Source organism: Colobus angolensis, unplaced genomic scaffold (assembly GCF_000951035.1).
Source record: "Colobus angolensis palliatus isolate OR3802 unplaced genomic scaffold, Cang.pa_1.0 Scaffold183, whole genome shotgun sequence".
NCBI lineage: Eukaryota > Metazoa > Chordata > Mammalia > Primates > Cercopithecidae > Colobus > Colobus angolensis.
The window spans coordinates 20629-37408 of NW_012114966.1; the positions used below are offsets into that span (position 1 = coordinate 20629).

General features: G+C 36.2%; 1 protein-coding gene across 1 annotated transcript in view; it reads left to right on the forward strand.

The window, feature by feature from the left end:
• The window catches only part of LOC105510137 (ankyrin repeat and KH domain-containing protein 1), a 75183-nt gene that overhangs the window by 13708 nt on the left and 44695 nt on the right, over positions 1 to 16780 (forward strand). The window contains exons 3-5 of the mRNA XM_011939769.1: positions 570 to 697; positions 1129 to 1272; positions 2512 to 2614. Of these exons, the coding sequence (XP_011795159.1) occupies positions 570 to 697; positions 1129 to 1272; positions 2512 to 2614 (375 nt within the window). The remainder of the gene's footprint in view (positions 1 to 569; positions 698 to 1128; positions 1273 to 2511; positions 2615 to 16780) is intronic.

Sequence of the window (16780 nt, forward strand, 5' to 3'; positions counted from 1 at the left end):
CTGCTTTGAGACCTGGCTATATTGCCACTTTCTAGTAGATCAAAAATGTCTTTGAAATATTTTGAGTTATATACGGTGGTGTTATTTGATGCTTACATTAACCTGTATATATTTATTAATCTTAGTCTTCTAGATTTTCCATTTTAAAAGTGATATTGAATGAACGAACTACAGCTTCATGCAACATTGTGGATGAATCTCACAAATATAATATTGAGTGAAAGAAGCCAGACGCAAAAGAGTACATTGTATGATTCCACTCGTATAAAGTTCAAAAACTAAAACCAGTTTGGAAGTCAGGGTAGTGATTACCATTGGGAGGCTGGGTAGTGACTGAAAGGGAACACAAGATGGGGCTTTTGGTATGTGGATAATGTTCTGTTTCTTGCTCTGGGTGCTGGTTACACAGGTGTGTGTTCATTTTGTGAAAAAAATTCAAACTATGTACTTATAATTTGTATACTTTTTTGTATCTACATTATACTTCACAAAAAATTTTTAAATGATATTAACTGTGAACTGGCTTGATTTCAACCTTTGCTGAGGTTGCTATTTATTTTTCTTCAAAGGTGCCAATGTTAACAGGGCTACAGCCAATAATGATCATACAGTAGTGTCGCTGGCATGTGCAGGAGGCCACTTGGCAGTTGTTGAGCTACTCTTGGCTCATGGGGCTGACCCTACTCATCGACTCAAGGTAGTCTACTTTAAAATAAGTAAACAGGCCGTATGTGATGGCTCATGCCTATAGTCCCAGTGCTTTGGAAGACTGAGGCGGGTGGATCACTTGAGCCCAGGAGTTTGAGACTAGTCTGGGCAACATAAGGAGACCCCATGTCTATTAAAAAAAACCACACACACATATATGTATATGTGTGTGTGTTTTATAACTATACATATATTATGTATACATGTATATATATAGTTTATATATATACATGTATTATATATGTGTGTGTTTTATAACTATACATGTATTATTTACATATATGTATATAAAACATGTATAGTTATAAAAATATGTTTGATCTTAGTGCTTAATATTTAATACTGTTTAAATGAGTTTTGATTTTATATAAGCTGCTAAGAAACTATAAAGAATTAATTAGCATGGCAATTCTTTTTCAGGATGGTTCAACAATGCTCATTGAGGCTGCAAAGGGTGGCCATACTAATGTAGTTTCTTATCTGTTGGATTATCCAAATAATGTTCTGTCAGTTCCCACCACAGATGTATCTCAGCTCACCCCACCTTCTCAAGATCAGTCTCAGGTAAAGTAAAATGGAGCTTATTTGTTAACATAAATATTCTTCAATGTGATTAGAAGTTTTTGTTTAAAATCAGTTTTAATCAAAATGGACTTGTTTTTATTTTCTGTTACATATTGAAAAAATCATGATTCTAAGTTCTTTAGGATTTATTTTCTTTAAAGGTACACTGAAATTTGTTATTGCCTTATTTATTGAAAATAGTGGTTTTTAAAAACCACTTAATATCAAATATAAACGTAAGTATTCTAAGTTGTTATCTTATTACAACTAGGTTTTTCAGGGTTTTTTATTTGTTTTTTAACAAGAGAATCAAGAGAAAGCTTCTTCTTTTTTTTCTTTTTTTTTTCTTTTTTGAGATGGAGTCTTGCTGTGTTGCCCAGGCTGGAGTGCAGTGGCACGATCTCGGCTCACTGCAACCTCTGCCTCCTAGGCTCAAGCGATTCTCTTGCCTCAATCTCCCAAGTAGCTGGGACTGTAGGCGTGCGCCACCATGCCTGGCTAATTTTTTGTGTTTTGGTGGAGATGGAGTTTCACCATGTTGCCCAGGGTGGTCTCAAACTCCTGAGCTCAGGCGATCCACCTGCCTCAGCCTCCCAAAGTGCTAGAATTACAGGCATGAGCCACATGCCCAGCCGAAAAAGCATTTTCTTAGTACCACCCAAGGTAGTATTAATTATCCTAGAGATAGTGACTTTTATCAACCATGAAAGTATAGGTAACATAAGCGCTAAAAGTTCATTAAAGTAACTTTTAAACCTACTTTAAATTATGGAGAAAATATAGAGATTTTACTAGTATATTAAGTTGGTGAGATCCTAATTTCTTTTCTACAAAGTCATCCTGAAAACTGCTAGCATACCCCAATTCAAGAACTATATTAGATTTTTGTTTTCTTTTGATCCATGTAGAATTCAAGCAAGGGTAAATTGGCTAGTGGGTAGTGAATATGTGACTTGCACCCCTAGCTATAATTGGAACCAGCAAGGTGTTCTATTCAGCAAGGGAGTAATGTTATTTCCATTTAGTTAAAATCATTGACTACTTGTAGATTGCCTGACTGTCTAATCAGTAGTCTCAAAAATTACAGTTTGGTGAAAGCTTTTTTTAAAAAAAGCTTTAGGAAACAAAAGTGCATTTGGTGGTATATGAAGATAACCTAAAACAGGATGTCTGTTTCATTTATGGGACTTTGTTTTATTCTTTGGTCTGAGATGATTTTTTTCTGAGTTGACTTTTTAGGTTCCACGTGTGCCAATGCATACACTTGCCATGGTTGTACCTCCCCAGGAACCTGACAGAACTTCACAGGAGAACTCTCCTGCCCTTTTAGGAGGGCAAAAAGGTTAGTTATTGAATTATTTTTCTTAAAAAGGGGATTTTTTCACCTAATTGATAAATGCAGAAATGTACCTTAATGGTACAGAGTTACTGTGTACCCATGGCTAATTGAGGTAGATAATTCTGACAAATGCAAATAGTCTTACTATCTAAAACCAAAAAGACATAAGTGTTAGGAAAAATGACTTCTTATTTTCCTGTTAACATACTGATAGATGTAGCTTTCATCTGGCACAGATGAAAATACTTAAAAAACAAGCCAAGCTCTTAATTATATTAAAGTAACCATAGTTTATCAGACATTCATTTTTCATTTGATAATTCTTTAGCTAACCAATAGTGTATGAAGAATGAAAATGCATATTTGCTATCTAGTTAAGTTTTTGTAACATTGATTCAGTTAATGAGTGAGAAGTTTAAGAATTACCTTCAGTTGCATTTATGCAATGCTGAATATAATAGATTATCTGTCACTATGTGAACCTGGACAAAAAACTATCAAAATAAAATGTATACAAGTAATATCCAAATGACTATTAAGAAGGACAGTAAACTACTTAAAAAACTCAAGTTTATGAGCTCTGATATGTTTCTGCTGTCTTTATATTTGTAAATGAAAAGTACCTTCATGTATAAATGTACCTTCACTTGATAATTATGTATAGTTGTAATATCTGAGTTCCCTGAAATAAAGAAAATAGTTAATATGTAGGATGTTTAAAACTATATAAAAACAAACTTACGAACATAGTTCATTTAGTGTTTGATAATCAAGACCTAGATATTGAAATCACAATGGGGTATGTAAGTGTATATTAATATCTGTAACACTGATTTAAGAAAAGTTGGTTTGGGTTGACTGTTACAGCAGTAAACAGAAACTTCTTTCAAATTATGCCAATTTTAGTAATTTAAAATATTGGGGGGCCTTCTCCAGGGCTAAACTATTAATTTCAGAGATGAAATATCTGTACTCTCTCTGACTTAAGCTAATTCTAACAGTTTTTCATGGAACACCTAACTATTCAAAATTTTCCTGCTGTTTTTAATCTTAACAATTAAAAAGCAAATTAAGTATGCATCCATAAGTATTATAATCAGCTGATATTTAACCTTTAGTAAAATATTTAAGGCTAAATGCCTCTGTTTTTTGGTTTTTTTTTGTTTTGTTTTGTTTTTATTTGGCTAAACCTTATAGAGGACTATAGTAACTTTGGCTTTGGAAATTCAGTACTAAATAAGAATCACTGGCCGGGCATGGTGGCTCACACCTGTAATCCCAGCACTTTGAGAGGCTGAGGCGGGTGGATCACCTGAGGTCAGGAGTTCAAGACCAGCCTGGCCAATATGGTGAAACCCCATATGGCTCTACTAAAAATATGAAAACTTAGCCAGGTATGGTGGCAGGTGCCTATAATCCCAGCTAGTTGGGAGGCTGAGGCAGGAGAATCGCTTGAAGCCAGGAGGTGGAGGTTGCAGTGAGCTGAGTTCAGGCTATTGCATTCCAGCCTGGGCAACAAGAGCAAAACTCTGTCTAAAAAAAAAAAATCATTTAAAAAAATATAGGCCACATGTGGTGGCTCACGCTTGTAATCCCAACACTTTGGGAGGCTGAAACAAGCCAGTCACTTGAGTTTGAGACCAGCCTGGCCAACATGGCGAAACCCCATCTCTACTAAAAATACAAAAATTAGCTGGGCGTGGTAGTGCGCGCCTGTAATTCCAGCTACTAGGGAGGCTGAGGCATGAGAATCACTTGAACCCGGGAAGCAGAGGTTGCAGTGAGCCAAGATCTTGCCACTGCACTCCAGCCAGGGTGATGGAGTGAGACTCTCAGAAAAAAATTAGGGCCAGGCACAGGGGCTCAACACCTATAATCCCTGCACTTTGGCAGGCCAGGTGGGTGGATTGCTTGAGCCCAGGAGTTTGAGATCAGCCTGGGCAACATGGCAAAACCCTGTCTCTACAAAAAAATACAAAAGTTAGCCAGGAGTGGTGGCACAAGCCTGTAGTCCTTGCTACTAGAGAGTCTGTAGTGGGAGGATCACTTGAGCCTGGGAGACCGAGGCTGCAGTGAGTCATGAGTGTGCCATTGCACCCCAGTGTGGGCCACCGAGTGAGACCCTGTCTCCAAAAAAAAAAAAAAAAACTGGAAAAAGAAAGAAAGTAGGCTATGTGTCATGGCTCATACCTGTAATCCCAATGCTTTGGGAAGCCGAGGCAGAATGATTGACCAGCCTGCCCAGCATAGGAGAACCTGTCTCTATTAAAAAAATTTAAAAATTAGCCAGGCATGGTTGCCTGTGCCTGTAGTCCCAGCTACTCAGGAAACTGAGGCAGAAAGATCACTTGCACCCAGGAGATCCAGGCAGCAGTGAGCTATGATTGTACCACTACACCCCAGCCTGGGCGACAGTCAAAAAATAAATAAATAAATAAATAAATGAATAACGCAGATCCACAAAACAATCAAGAAATAAGCTAGATACAATGTATGCCAAGAGGAAATAAAAACATTTTAAATTTAGATTTAATATGTAAATAATCTGAGATGTTTAGGTAGTGATTTTTTAAGTTTATACTCTAGTGAGTAACCATATTTTTGCTTACTGAAATATCTTGGACTGTTTATTTATTTTCTGCATTTTGATGTTTTCTTACTAAATAGGATAAACATGAGCTACCTTTCTAAGGAATCTTTCATTTTACTAAATTATTAGGGTTATCCCTAATTAATGTTTGTATGTAGACACTTGGCACTTGCTATTGCTATCAACCAAATGGCATTGGCAATCTAACAGTTATTTATGTGGGATCAAACTGCAATAATGCATTGTGTTAAAATGTCATGTTAGTATAAATCACACATATCAGAGAATATTATGTTGCTATGAATTAGGAAAAATTAAAATTAAATTCCATTTAATTATGGAAAAGAACACACTGAATTACCAGGATAGGAAAACCTATCTTAAATAATTAAAGACATAACTTTTTTTTTTTATATTTAAAGCTCCTTTTTCTTCTTCAACCTTCTCTTTTATGTCTCTGGAAGAGCTCCCTTGAGTGGTGAAATTGCTGTTTGACCCTTTTGTTTTTGTTTCCTCCAAGTCCATATATTACTTCTGTGTCGTGTATGTGATTAGGAATGGACAAAGGGTTCTTATTCTCTAGGACTCTCTTCTTTTCCTCTTCCAGCAAGCATCTTTTCAGATTCTTATAACATTTTACTCCTGTTTTCAATAAATCTTTTTATTATTAATATCTTCATCCTTTTAAAAATGTATTAATGCCCATAAATCTTACCCAGGTGTTTGATATATGTTCTACTCAGGTATTCTTTTCTTTCATGCCCCATGTGTACCAGTTGTACAGGCTCTGTCCATCTTGATTCATCATATCCTCCCGATTTAGGCAACTTGATCTCACTTGTCTGTTGTTGGTTTTCAAGGATTCAGGATTCTAGGTGGCATCTAACAGAGGCCTCAGAATCACGTCCATAAACAAAATATGAAACTCAGAGTAATGTGCTCAGTTTTCCAGCATTATTTATTACCTGCAGTTACAAACATTCAGATGGGAAAGGATACATAAGTAATGTAAATCCGTTGCGTTGTTATAACTGGTTCTACAGAGGTTTTAAGAGATTCTTTTTGATCTTTTGCAAGTTGTGTAACTTAGAGTTAATCTGCTGCAGAGCATTTAAAGTTATGTCAGGATAAACAAAACACATCTTTTGTGTATACCTCAAGCCCTCCTGAGGAGTAATTTCCTCTTCTCTGAACTTCTAGAGTGCTTCATTGGATCTTCCTTCCAGTTCTTGTCACTTTTGCTTCCTCCCCTCTACTTGGGACCTCAAGTGTAGAGGGTTGAGTTAATCATAACTCAATTTCTGGTGCTTTATCACCATAACTTCTCCGTTTCATTTATTCCCTTTTATTTCTCTTTCCATTCCCCTGCTTCCCCCGTAGATAATCATTTCAGTATTTGATGTGTATATTCTTTTGTTCTTATAAAATCTTATAAAATATTTATTTTATATATGTGTATGTGAGTGTGTATTTTTTTTCTTTTTTTTTTTTTGAGACAGGGTCTCACTTTGTCACCCAGGCTGGAGTACAGTGGCGCAGTCTCAGCTCACTGCAGCCCCAACCTCCGAGGTTCAAGCAGTCCTCCTGCCTCAGCCCTGCAAGTAGCTGGGACTACAGGTGCCCTGCCACTACACTTGGCTAATTTTTTGTGTTTTTGGTAGAGATGGGGTTTTGCCATGTTGCCCAGGCTGGTCTTGAAGTCCTGAGCTCAAGCGATCTGCCTGCCTCGGCCTCCCAAAGTGCTAGGATTACAGGTGTGAGTCACCACACCCGGTGATTACCTTGTATTTTTAATTTACATAAATAGTATGCTACAGATTCCATTTTGTTTTTTCCCTTTGTTTACTCAATACTGTTTTTAAGATTTATCCACCTATCTCTAGATTGTGTCTACCTATAGCATAGTGCTTCACACCCTGTATATCCTCCATGCTTTTACTTGTCCTTTCTCCCAGTGACAAATATCCCGATTGCCTCTATTTTCTCACCCCCACTAACAATGCTTTGATGAAAATATTTGTACAGTCCCTTTATGGATCTACGTAAGAATTTCTTTGGAGCATCATCTCCCCACTTAGACTGTAAGCTCCTTAAGGGCAGGGTTTACGTTGCTCATCTTTATATGATCTACCATGCCTTGCTTGTATTAGATGTTTAAGTATTTATTGAATAAATTAATGAGTGCTAGGCTAAGAATATAGATTATTTTGAAGGCAGAAGAAAATTCTTAAGCATTTTTAAGAAACACATTGTGATTAAAGAGATGTTTTTAAAAAGTAATCAAGAAGTAGCATTCTAGAATGGTGGGAAAGAGATTGAAAACAGAAGTGTAAATGTAAAGTAAGAAATTAGCATGCTGCGTTTATATGTTAGAGTTGCTTTTTGGAGTAAGTAACATGAAAAGTTCTCACATTTTTATATCATCGTTAAAATTATATAGAAAAATTGTATATACAGTGAATGGTATTGAGTATTCCTCTGGAAACTGTACTGCTAATATTCTTTAGTCACTTTCCATTATGTAATCATTCTTATGTGGATTTACACATGCCCAAATTTGATGATATCTTTTAACATATATACTTGTAGTAATAGGAAGAAGACTGAATTAATCTGTTAACATGTAACATAGATGTTTATTTGGACACAGTTAAGTGATTGCTATGTTAAAGATGTATAATGTGTCCTGTTAGTTTGGGAAATTTTGAGATGAATATTTAGACATAAAGGAAAAATAAGTCCGTTCTAGGTTAGTGGCTTTCATTTTTGACTATGACCACAATAAGAAACATTTTATATTGAAGCCCAGGACACATCATACCTCTGTTTATCAAAACAGAAATTCCAGTGGATAATAAACACTCTGCTACATTTGATGCACTGTGTTATTTTTAGTTATACTTTCTCAACCTGATTTTCTATTTGAGACCCAGTTGGGAATGCTGTTTAAAAATCATTCTAGTAGGGTACTGTGTGATAATGTAAGCAAGGGAATTGCAGAACAAGGTTTAAATTTTATAGACAAAACCAAGTAAGGAAATATGAAATCTAGTCTAGATCCTTCTGTGTATCATGTTTTTTTCCCATTGGCCATTGTTTTTCCATTGTACAATGCACTAATTATTTTAGATACAAAAATGATTGATAGGATTAAGCTCAATCCAATAAAAAACAAAATATTTGGCTAATATATGTACACCTCATTCCTTCACTGCCAATAAAAAAATAAAGGCCATGTTTAAGCTGTCACTAGATCATGGCTTCTACTACAGACTTTTTCTAGTTTGTTAATGGAGGGAAAGAGAGGCAAAGGAATAGGATAGAAACCAAACCAAAAAGATGAAATGGCGACTTTACCTATACTATATTTCTTTCTTTCTTTTTTTTTTTTTTTTTTTGAGACGGAGTTTCGCTCTTGTTGCCCAGGCTGGAGTGCATTGGCACGATCTCAGCTCACTGCAACTTCTGCCTCCCGGGTTCAAGCAATTCTCTTGCTTCAGCCTCCTGAGTAACTGGGATTACAAGCATGCACCACCACACCGGGCTAACTAATTTTACATTTTTAGAAGAGAAGGGGTTCTTCCATGTTGGTCAGGCTGGTCTAGAACTCCTGACGTCAGGTGATGCACCCATCTACGCCTCCCAAAGTGCTGGGATTATAGGCGTGAGCCACCGCACCCGGCCACCTATATTTCTAAATAGTACTTTATGATATCATTCACTGATACCAGTGAATAGATGTCTTTGTATCTGACACTGTAAGCTGTTTGAAGGAGATAGAACCCTTTTATTTTCTGGTATCTTATAATACTACTTACTACCTATTGAAAATTTTGTTGCTAAAAGAATACTTGTCATAATCTCTACCCAGAAAGTGTAGATGTTGCTTTAGCTTCTAGGACTAATCATTATCTGTTTTTCACCAATCTGTTTTATTCTTGATGTTAGAGCTTGTGTTAGTGCTTTGACGTGTATCTAGGCAATTCCACTAACTCCATGGCTATTTTGAGATGAACCACTTTTTATGCATCATTTTTGCCATCTTCTATTTTTAATGCTACATACGTTCTGGGCTTATAGTTTGTATATTAAGTTAAATAAGTTACTCTTAGTAATCTTGTGTTCCACACTTCTTGCATATTATTTGTTAACAAGATAGACAGGGCCATTCCTATCTGTTACTTCCTCAAAATTCTACTCTTATTTTGGATTATACTATTTATAAAGATTTTAAATCTGTGAATGTCCAGTGGGGTCATAACATAATTACTAACCAGTCTGGTTAGTGTTGAACTCTTAGCTAGTTTTCCTGAATTTTTTTTTTTTGAGACGGAGTCTTGCTCTGTCGCCCAGGCTGGAGTGCAGTGGCCCGATCTCAGCTCACTGCAAGCTCCGCCTCCCGGGTTTACGCCATTCTCCTGCCTCAGCCTCCCGAGTGGCTGGGACTACAGGCGCCTCCCACCTCGCCCGGCTAGTTTTTTTGTATTTTTTTAGTAGAGACGGGGTTTCACTGTGTTAGCCAGGATGGTCTCGATCTCCTGACCTCGTGATCCGCCTGTCTCGGCCTCCCAAAGTGCTGGGATTACAGGCTTTAGCCACCGCGCCCGGCCGTTTTCCTGAATCTTAAATACAAATTACTTAGTAACTATACAAGGGTGTTTTGAAACTAATGGATGTTTAAAAGACCATTCAGTCTTTGTAGAACTTCTAAATGTACTCGAGTGATGTCATTGAATTTATCACATGACTGAATATTTCCTTGTTGTTGTTGTGGATTTGTACATTGCTATTTGTGACCATTTACCTTCCTTTTCTTGTTGATTGTCATTAGGCACTTTAAACAAATGCCATAAATCAAAACAGGGACTCCTATGTGGTCTTAGGAAAGTAATAATAAAATTAGCTCACAAATCTAATGGCTTTTGCTCTGAAAGAACAATGTCTTTTTCCATCATTTTGCTCAGATAGAAATATAAATTGAGGAAGGCTGAGGCTGGAGAATTACTTGAGATCAGGAGTTCAAGACCAGGCTGAGCAACATAGCAAGACCCCATCTCTTAAAACTATATATATATATAAATTGAATATAGACAATGTACTTTGCAATTTAAGGAATAACTAAGCCTCTGGAAGTGATCGCAGTGATATTGAAATTGTGGTCATCTTACCTTATTAAAGACAGTATGTTGGGGAAAAACTTAGACTTTTTTAGTAATGACACATGTTGCACATGTTTGAGCTACCTGCAGTTTTGAGATCTCTATTCTAGCAAAAAAGTAGATGAATCTCTAATTTTTTTTTCTTTAGTAGTTTTGTCACCCCTTTGAAATTCAGAACACTTTTTGTCTCTGACTTTTTTTCCTTTGGACTTGAGAATCATTTTTAATACAATGGATGAATTTATTTTAAAAATTCCCAAATTACCTATGTTATTCATATATGTTGACTGCAATTCAAAATAATAGATAACTTTTTTACCTGGCATTTTTTTCAAACAGCTTTATTGTTTAATTTACATACCATAAAGTTCCCTTGTTTTAAATGTGCAATACAATGAATTTTAGTAAATTTACTGAGTTGTGTAACCATCATCACTATCTAGTTTTAGACCATTTCCATCTCCCCAAAAAGATCTCTTATACCTGTTTTCAACTGATCCTCATATTCACCGTTATAACCTCAGGCGGCCACTACTGTCCCTGTCTCTATAGATTTGCCTTGTCTCTGTAGATTTGATATGAGTGGAATTACACCATGTGTGGCCTTTTGATATGAGTGGAATTACACCATGTGTGGTCTTTTGTGTCTAGCTTCTTTCACTTAGTATAATGTTTTTGAGGTTCATTCATGTTGTAGCATGAATCAGTAGGTTGTTCCTTTTTGTTGCTGAATAGTTCTACTTCTTTTTTTTTTTTTTGAGATGGTCTCGCTTTGTCGCCCAGGCTGGAGTGCAGTGGTGTGATCTTGGCTCACTGTAAGCTCTGCCTCCCAGGTTCACACCATTTTCCTGCCTCAGCCTCCTGAGTAGCTGGGAGTACAGGCACCCGCCACCATACCTGGCTAATTTTTTGTATTTTTAGTAGAGACGGGGTTTCACCATGTTAGCCAGGATGGTCTCGATTTCCTGACCTCGTGATCCACCTGCCTTTGCCTCCCAAAGTGCTAGGATTACAGGCGTGAGCCACTGTGCCCAGCCTAGTCCTACTTCTTCTAAATAAGATTAAGACTTAGATTTGCCTCAGAGTAGGTATTGTATGTCAAAAAATTTATGTCCTTCATTTCATGTCCAGATGTTAGGATTATTAATATTGATAATTATTTTTCAGCTGATTTGTTATAAAGGAAGTCACTTAAGTGTAATTTGAAGCCTTAAAATAATATACATTGTCATTGTTTGTTAACATATACTGTCAGTATGAGTAACCCTAAATGGAAAGTGTGATTTTCTCCTAGGATCACTTATTGTTTCTCTCATAGACAGAATTTACTTGAAGGTTCATTTAAATGGAAGTTGTCCATTGTGTAGTAAGTTTAACAATGTTCCGGAACAGATGTGTTAAAGGTATATTTAATGGAGAATTTTAGAAAGACATGTCTTGAAAAAACTGATTTCACATTATATTTCAATATAAGAAGAAAAATATTTTGACTGAAAAACACTTTCCCCTACTTTGATCTGTAAGTTTTGGTCTTTTGTGTTAACTCTGCATTGCTCACAGAGTTAATATTGCTAAAAGAATGATTGTTCTCAATGGGCAGTTAACATTTCTGGTATTTTCAGGGCTATTTTGATACTGCTTTAGATTTGGTGTTCTTTAAAAAGTCCAATCTAATCAGCAGAATTTTGAGATTCTCGTCTCTTCATTTTCCTTTTCCCTCCCCTAACTTAATTTCCAAAATCCTCCTATCCTAAAGAGTAGATTTTTAAAACTTCACAGTTTTTGAATTAGCAACATCCTAGTTTGTACTGTGTGAAGTAGATGAGTATAGGCTTTAACCTGCCTAACACTGGTGTGACTCTGGTGTGACTCTGAACATTCATTCTATAACATTAGTTATAAGGGTTTTGGGAGGGAGGTCTGTGTGTGTGGGAGGGGAGGCTGGTTTTCTTTTCTTTTCTTTTCTTTTTTTTTTTAGCATGGCACTTTTTCAAACATTTTTCATGTGCTTAGGTACATCCAAGCAGAAGTCCAGTTCCCTCCAGGTAGCAGATCAGGACCTACTGCCATCTTTTCACCCATACCAGCCTTTGGAGTGCATAGTTGAGGAGACTGAAGGCAAGCTGAATGAACTGGGACAAAGAATTAGTGCTATTGAAAAAGCACAGCTTAAGTCACTGGAGTTAATTCAAGGTGAACCTCTGAACAAAGATAAGATAGAAGAACTTAAAAAGAACAGAGAAGAGCAAGTCCAGAAGAAGAAGAAAATATTGAAAGAACTGCAGAAAGTGGAAAGGCAGTTGCAGATGAAAACACAGCAGCAATTTACCAAAGAATACTTGGAAACCAAAGGTCAGAAAGACACAGTGTCTCTACACCAGCAGTGCTCTCATAGAGGAGTCTTCCCGGAAGGGGAAGGAGATGGTAGTCTTCCAGAGGATCACTTTTCAGAGTTACCTCAGGTTGACACAATCTTATTTAAAGATAATGATGTTGATGATGAGCAACAGTCTCCACCATCGGCAGAACAGATTGATTTTGTCCCAGTCCAGCCTTTATCATCTCCACAGTGTAACTTTTCCAGTGACTTAGGTTCTAATGGGACAAATTCTCTTGAACTTCAGAAAGTATCAGGTAATCAGCAGATTGTAGGACAGCCTCAGATTGCTATTACTGGACATGATCAGGGGCTGTTAGTTCAAGAACCAGATGGACTAATGGTTGCAACTCCAGCTCAGACGCTTACCGACACTCTTGATGACCTGATAGCAGGTGGGTTAAGAAATATATCTGTAATAATTTCTCTTTAATCTGTGTGCTCAACTTCTTTATATATCCCTCCAAAAACATAGACTTTGTACTTTTCCATTTTAGAACTATCTTTGTAAAATTACCCATTTCTTGAGGTCTTTTGGAAGTGAATTAACTAAGCCCAATAGCACTAACACACAAAAGTGTGTTTCCCCATCTTCTTTTTTGTCACATTGCAAAGGCAAAGAAATAAAGTTGCCACAATCCTTTATTTTAAACCATTGGTATCAAAACCACCGTGTGTTGTGACTTGGGTAGGAGATCTCAAAGTGGAATTTCTTTGTAGGCTTTAGAAGTATTCATATAAGATTATACTTAAAATTTTCCTGCTGGTGATTTTCATATCTGGAAATTTTAAATCACACTGCTTTTTTAATTTATAATTTTATGAGATCAACTTAAGTATTTCCAATTAAATGGGATTTTCAGAGAAGACTAAGTATTCCCTATTATAATATTTGTGGTAAGAAGATTAAGGTGCATTAAAATTATTGTGACTTGATGATTTGAAGATTGAAATTTTTACATTAACTTTCTTAATGAAAGCACACAGCCACACCACACACACACACACACAGAGAGAGAGAGAGAGAGAGAGAGAGAGAAAAAAAAAGGCCTGATAACCTTGAAGTATATGTTTCTGTTTATTGTTGTGTGGAAAATTACAACTAGATATGAAATGAGGTGCACAAGTTTACTTTCCCTTTCATTGTCCTTGCAGCAGTGGGAAAACAGTGCAATTAATCATTTACCTTCCTAAAGATGGCTGGTGAATGTATCACCTCCATGAGAGCCCAGTTCAGAAATGCAGCCAGAATGGCTGTTGACAGTGGATGAAGACCAAGAACTAAGATGTAGCTGGAGTGATATTCAAAGGCAGGCCAGTCCTCTGTCTCTTGATTGCAACATTTTTTTCCTTACTGTTGTCTGTTGCCTCTTGTCATATTCTCCTCCCCTTCTCCCATCCCAATTATGCTATCTCAGTTTCCTTTCTTCTTTTGTGAGCCTTTAGTCTTCCTGATCTTTACTGAATCTTTTTAAATGTGGAATAAGAATACTGAAATCAGGAATTTTATTGGGCATGTGTATGACTTCCAGTGGTTATAGAATTGTCATATTGCCTTTGAGGCTCCTCTGATACGTATATAGGTATCATTGTGCAGAGGAGGAATGCCTTAGTTTTCTTACAGAAAATTAAAATTCTGGGAAATGTTTTAAGGAGTTAGGCTCTTTGTTCTTTAATTTGGGTTTTTATGTCTTTAGTTGGTAGGCACAAATTAATTTTGTATTATTAGCATTGAAAGTTGTTATAAATTATGAATAAATTCTTGTAGTTCATTTGGAATTCTAATTTATAATCTGGGTAAAAACAGATTTTAGAATGTGAAGTATGATTATGAATAATAATGATGAAACTGGTGAACTGGGAATAACATTTTTAAGATGTAGGGTTCTGTAACTAGCATTATAATGTACCTAATTAAGTGCATAGTTTGCAGTTATGAAATCTGTGTTACTGATCAGTTCAATTATGTTAGAACTTTTTTTTTTTTTTTTAAAGAATGTAGACACAGCTCTAAAAGGAACTTGTAGGTGTTAAGGGACATCAGATTTTATTTCACTGAAGTATTTGTTAAATTAGTCTTTTACAAAGTTTGCGTGAAACTTAGAAAATTGGCTTAGAAATTATCTTTTAATATATAATATTAATGTAAACAAATAAAATTTAATTTGTATTAGACATTAATACCTACCACATTGTACAATATTCTTTTATTAATAAGTTTTAACTTTTAAATCAGCCAACAAGTACAAAAATTATCTTCATGTAAAAATTTCCATTTTTATGAAGGTTATGTGTTTTGAACTATATGGCAGTAATTATATTTTCTTTATTCAAGATGATGTACCCGTCTTAAATTTAAATATTATATTTTCCTAAGTCAAAGTTTGTCTTAATTTTCTTATGTTGAAGGTAAAATAAATAAGGCAAGAGTGAATTAGGTTAATACTTAATTCTGCAATGTAAAATATATTAACATATTGGTAAGATTATAGAGTAGGACAAAGATATAATTAATTTTACTTAACTCTAGTTCTTACCCCTCATATTAGTAAAGGAGAGAATACTGTACATCTTAAAATTCTACTTTAGAAGCAAATTTTACTTTAGAAGAATTTTAGGTGTATGATAACAAAACATTTTACTTTTTAAATATAGTATTATTTCCTTATTGCTATTCTTTCAAAGTATTTGTTGTGATAAGTTGTTTATATAATTTATTAATGTTGCAACTTGATTAGCTGATTAACTTAGCCCTTTAGTGTGTTGTTTGATACGTGTCATACATGATATAGTTCCAAACAGACTATATAAACTCTTGATTAGGAACATGGTTCCTCAAGTCCTTCTGAAAGTGAGCATTGGGTTTTTAGCAGTTACCATAATAGCAAGTCGTTCTCAAAGTTCAAATGTCTAGGAACATAAAGTAATTTAAAGAAATTCAAAATAGCTTTTACCATTGAGCAGCTCTAGAAATGTTTAGTCAAATTTTCTTTTTTTTTGAGAGAGAATCTCACTCAGTCGTCCAGGCTGGAGTGCAGTGGCTTGATCTTGGCTCGCTGCAACTTCCACCTCCCAGGTTCAAGCGATTCTCCTGCCTCAGTCTTCTGAGTAACTGGGATTATAGGCACCTGCCACCACACCCAGCTAATTTTTGTATTTTTAGTAGAGACGGGGTTTCACCGTGTTAGCCAGGATGGTCTCGATCTCCTGACCTCGTGATCCGCCCGTCTCGGCCTCCCAAAGTGCTGGGATTACAGGCTTGAGCCACCGCGCCCGGCCCAAAATTTTCAATTCTAATGTAGAATGAAGATTGGTGAAAAATCAACTAATATCTATTTATTTACATTTATTGAGCTTTTACCATGCACCAACTTCTGTAATAAATGGTAAATATACTTTATCTCATGGGATAATTATAATTATACTTTAAATAAGTCCTTTTCCCACCTCTATTTTTCTGTTGAAAAACTGAAACTGGCCGGGAGCTGTGGCTCATGCCTGTAATCCTAGCACTTTGGCAGGCAGAGGCGGGCGGCGGATCACTTGAAATGAGAGTTCGAGACCAGCCTGGCCAACATGGTCAAACCCATCTCTACTAAAGTACAAAAATTAGCCAGGCATGGTGGTGCATGCCTGTAATCCCAGCTACTCGGGAGGCTGAGGCAGGAGAATCGCTTGAACCCAGGAGGCAGAGGTTGCAGTCAACCAAGATCACGCCACTGCACTCCAGCATGGGCAACAGAGTAAGACTCTGTCTCAAAAAAAAAAAAAAAAAAAAAAGAAAAGAAAAGAAAAACTGAAGCTTAGGGAAATTAAGTTGCTAGTGAGTACCAAGATTCAAACTCAGTTCAGCCAAGTTTAAGAACCTTAGATGTAATATGCATGCATATGTGTCAACTTAAAGTTCTGATTTATCTTTAAGTATTATTTCCTTAGACTTTGAAATTCTATTAATCATTTCCCTTATTTTTATATTAAGATTTGAACGGCCGGGCGCGGTGGCTCAAGCCTGTAATCCCAGCACTTTGGGAGGCCAAGACGGG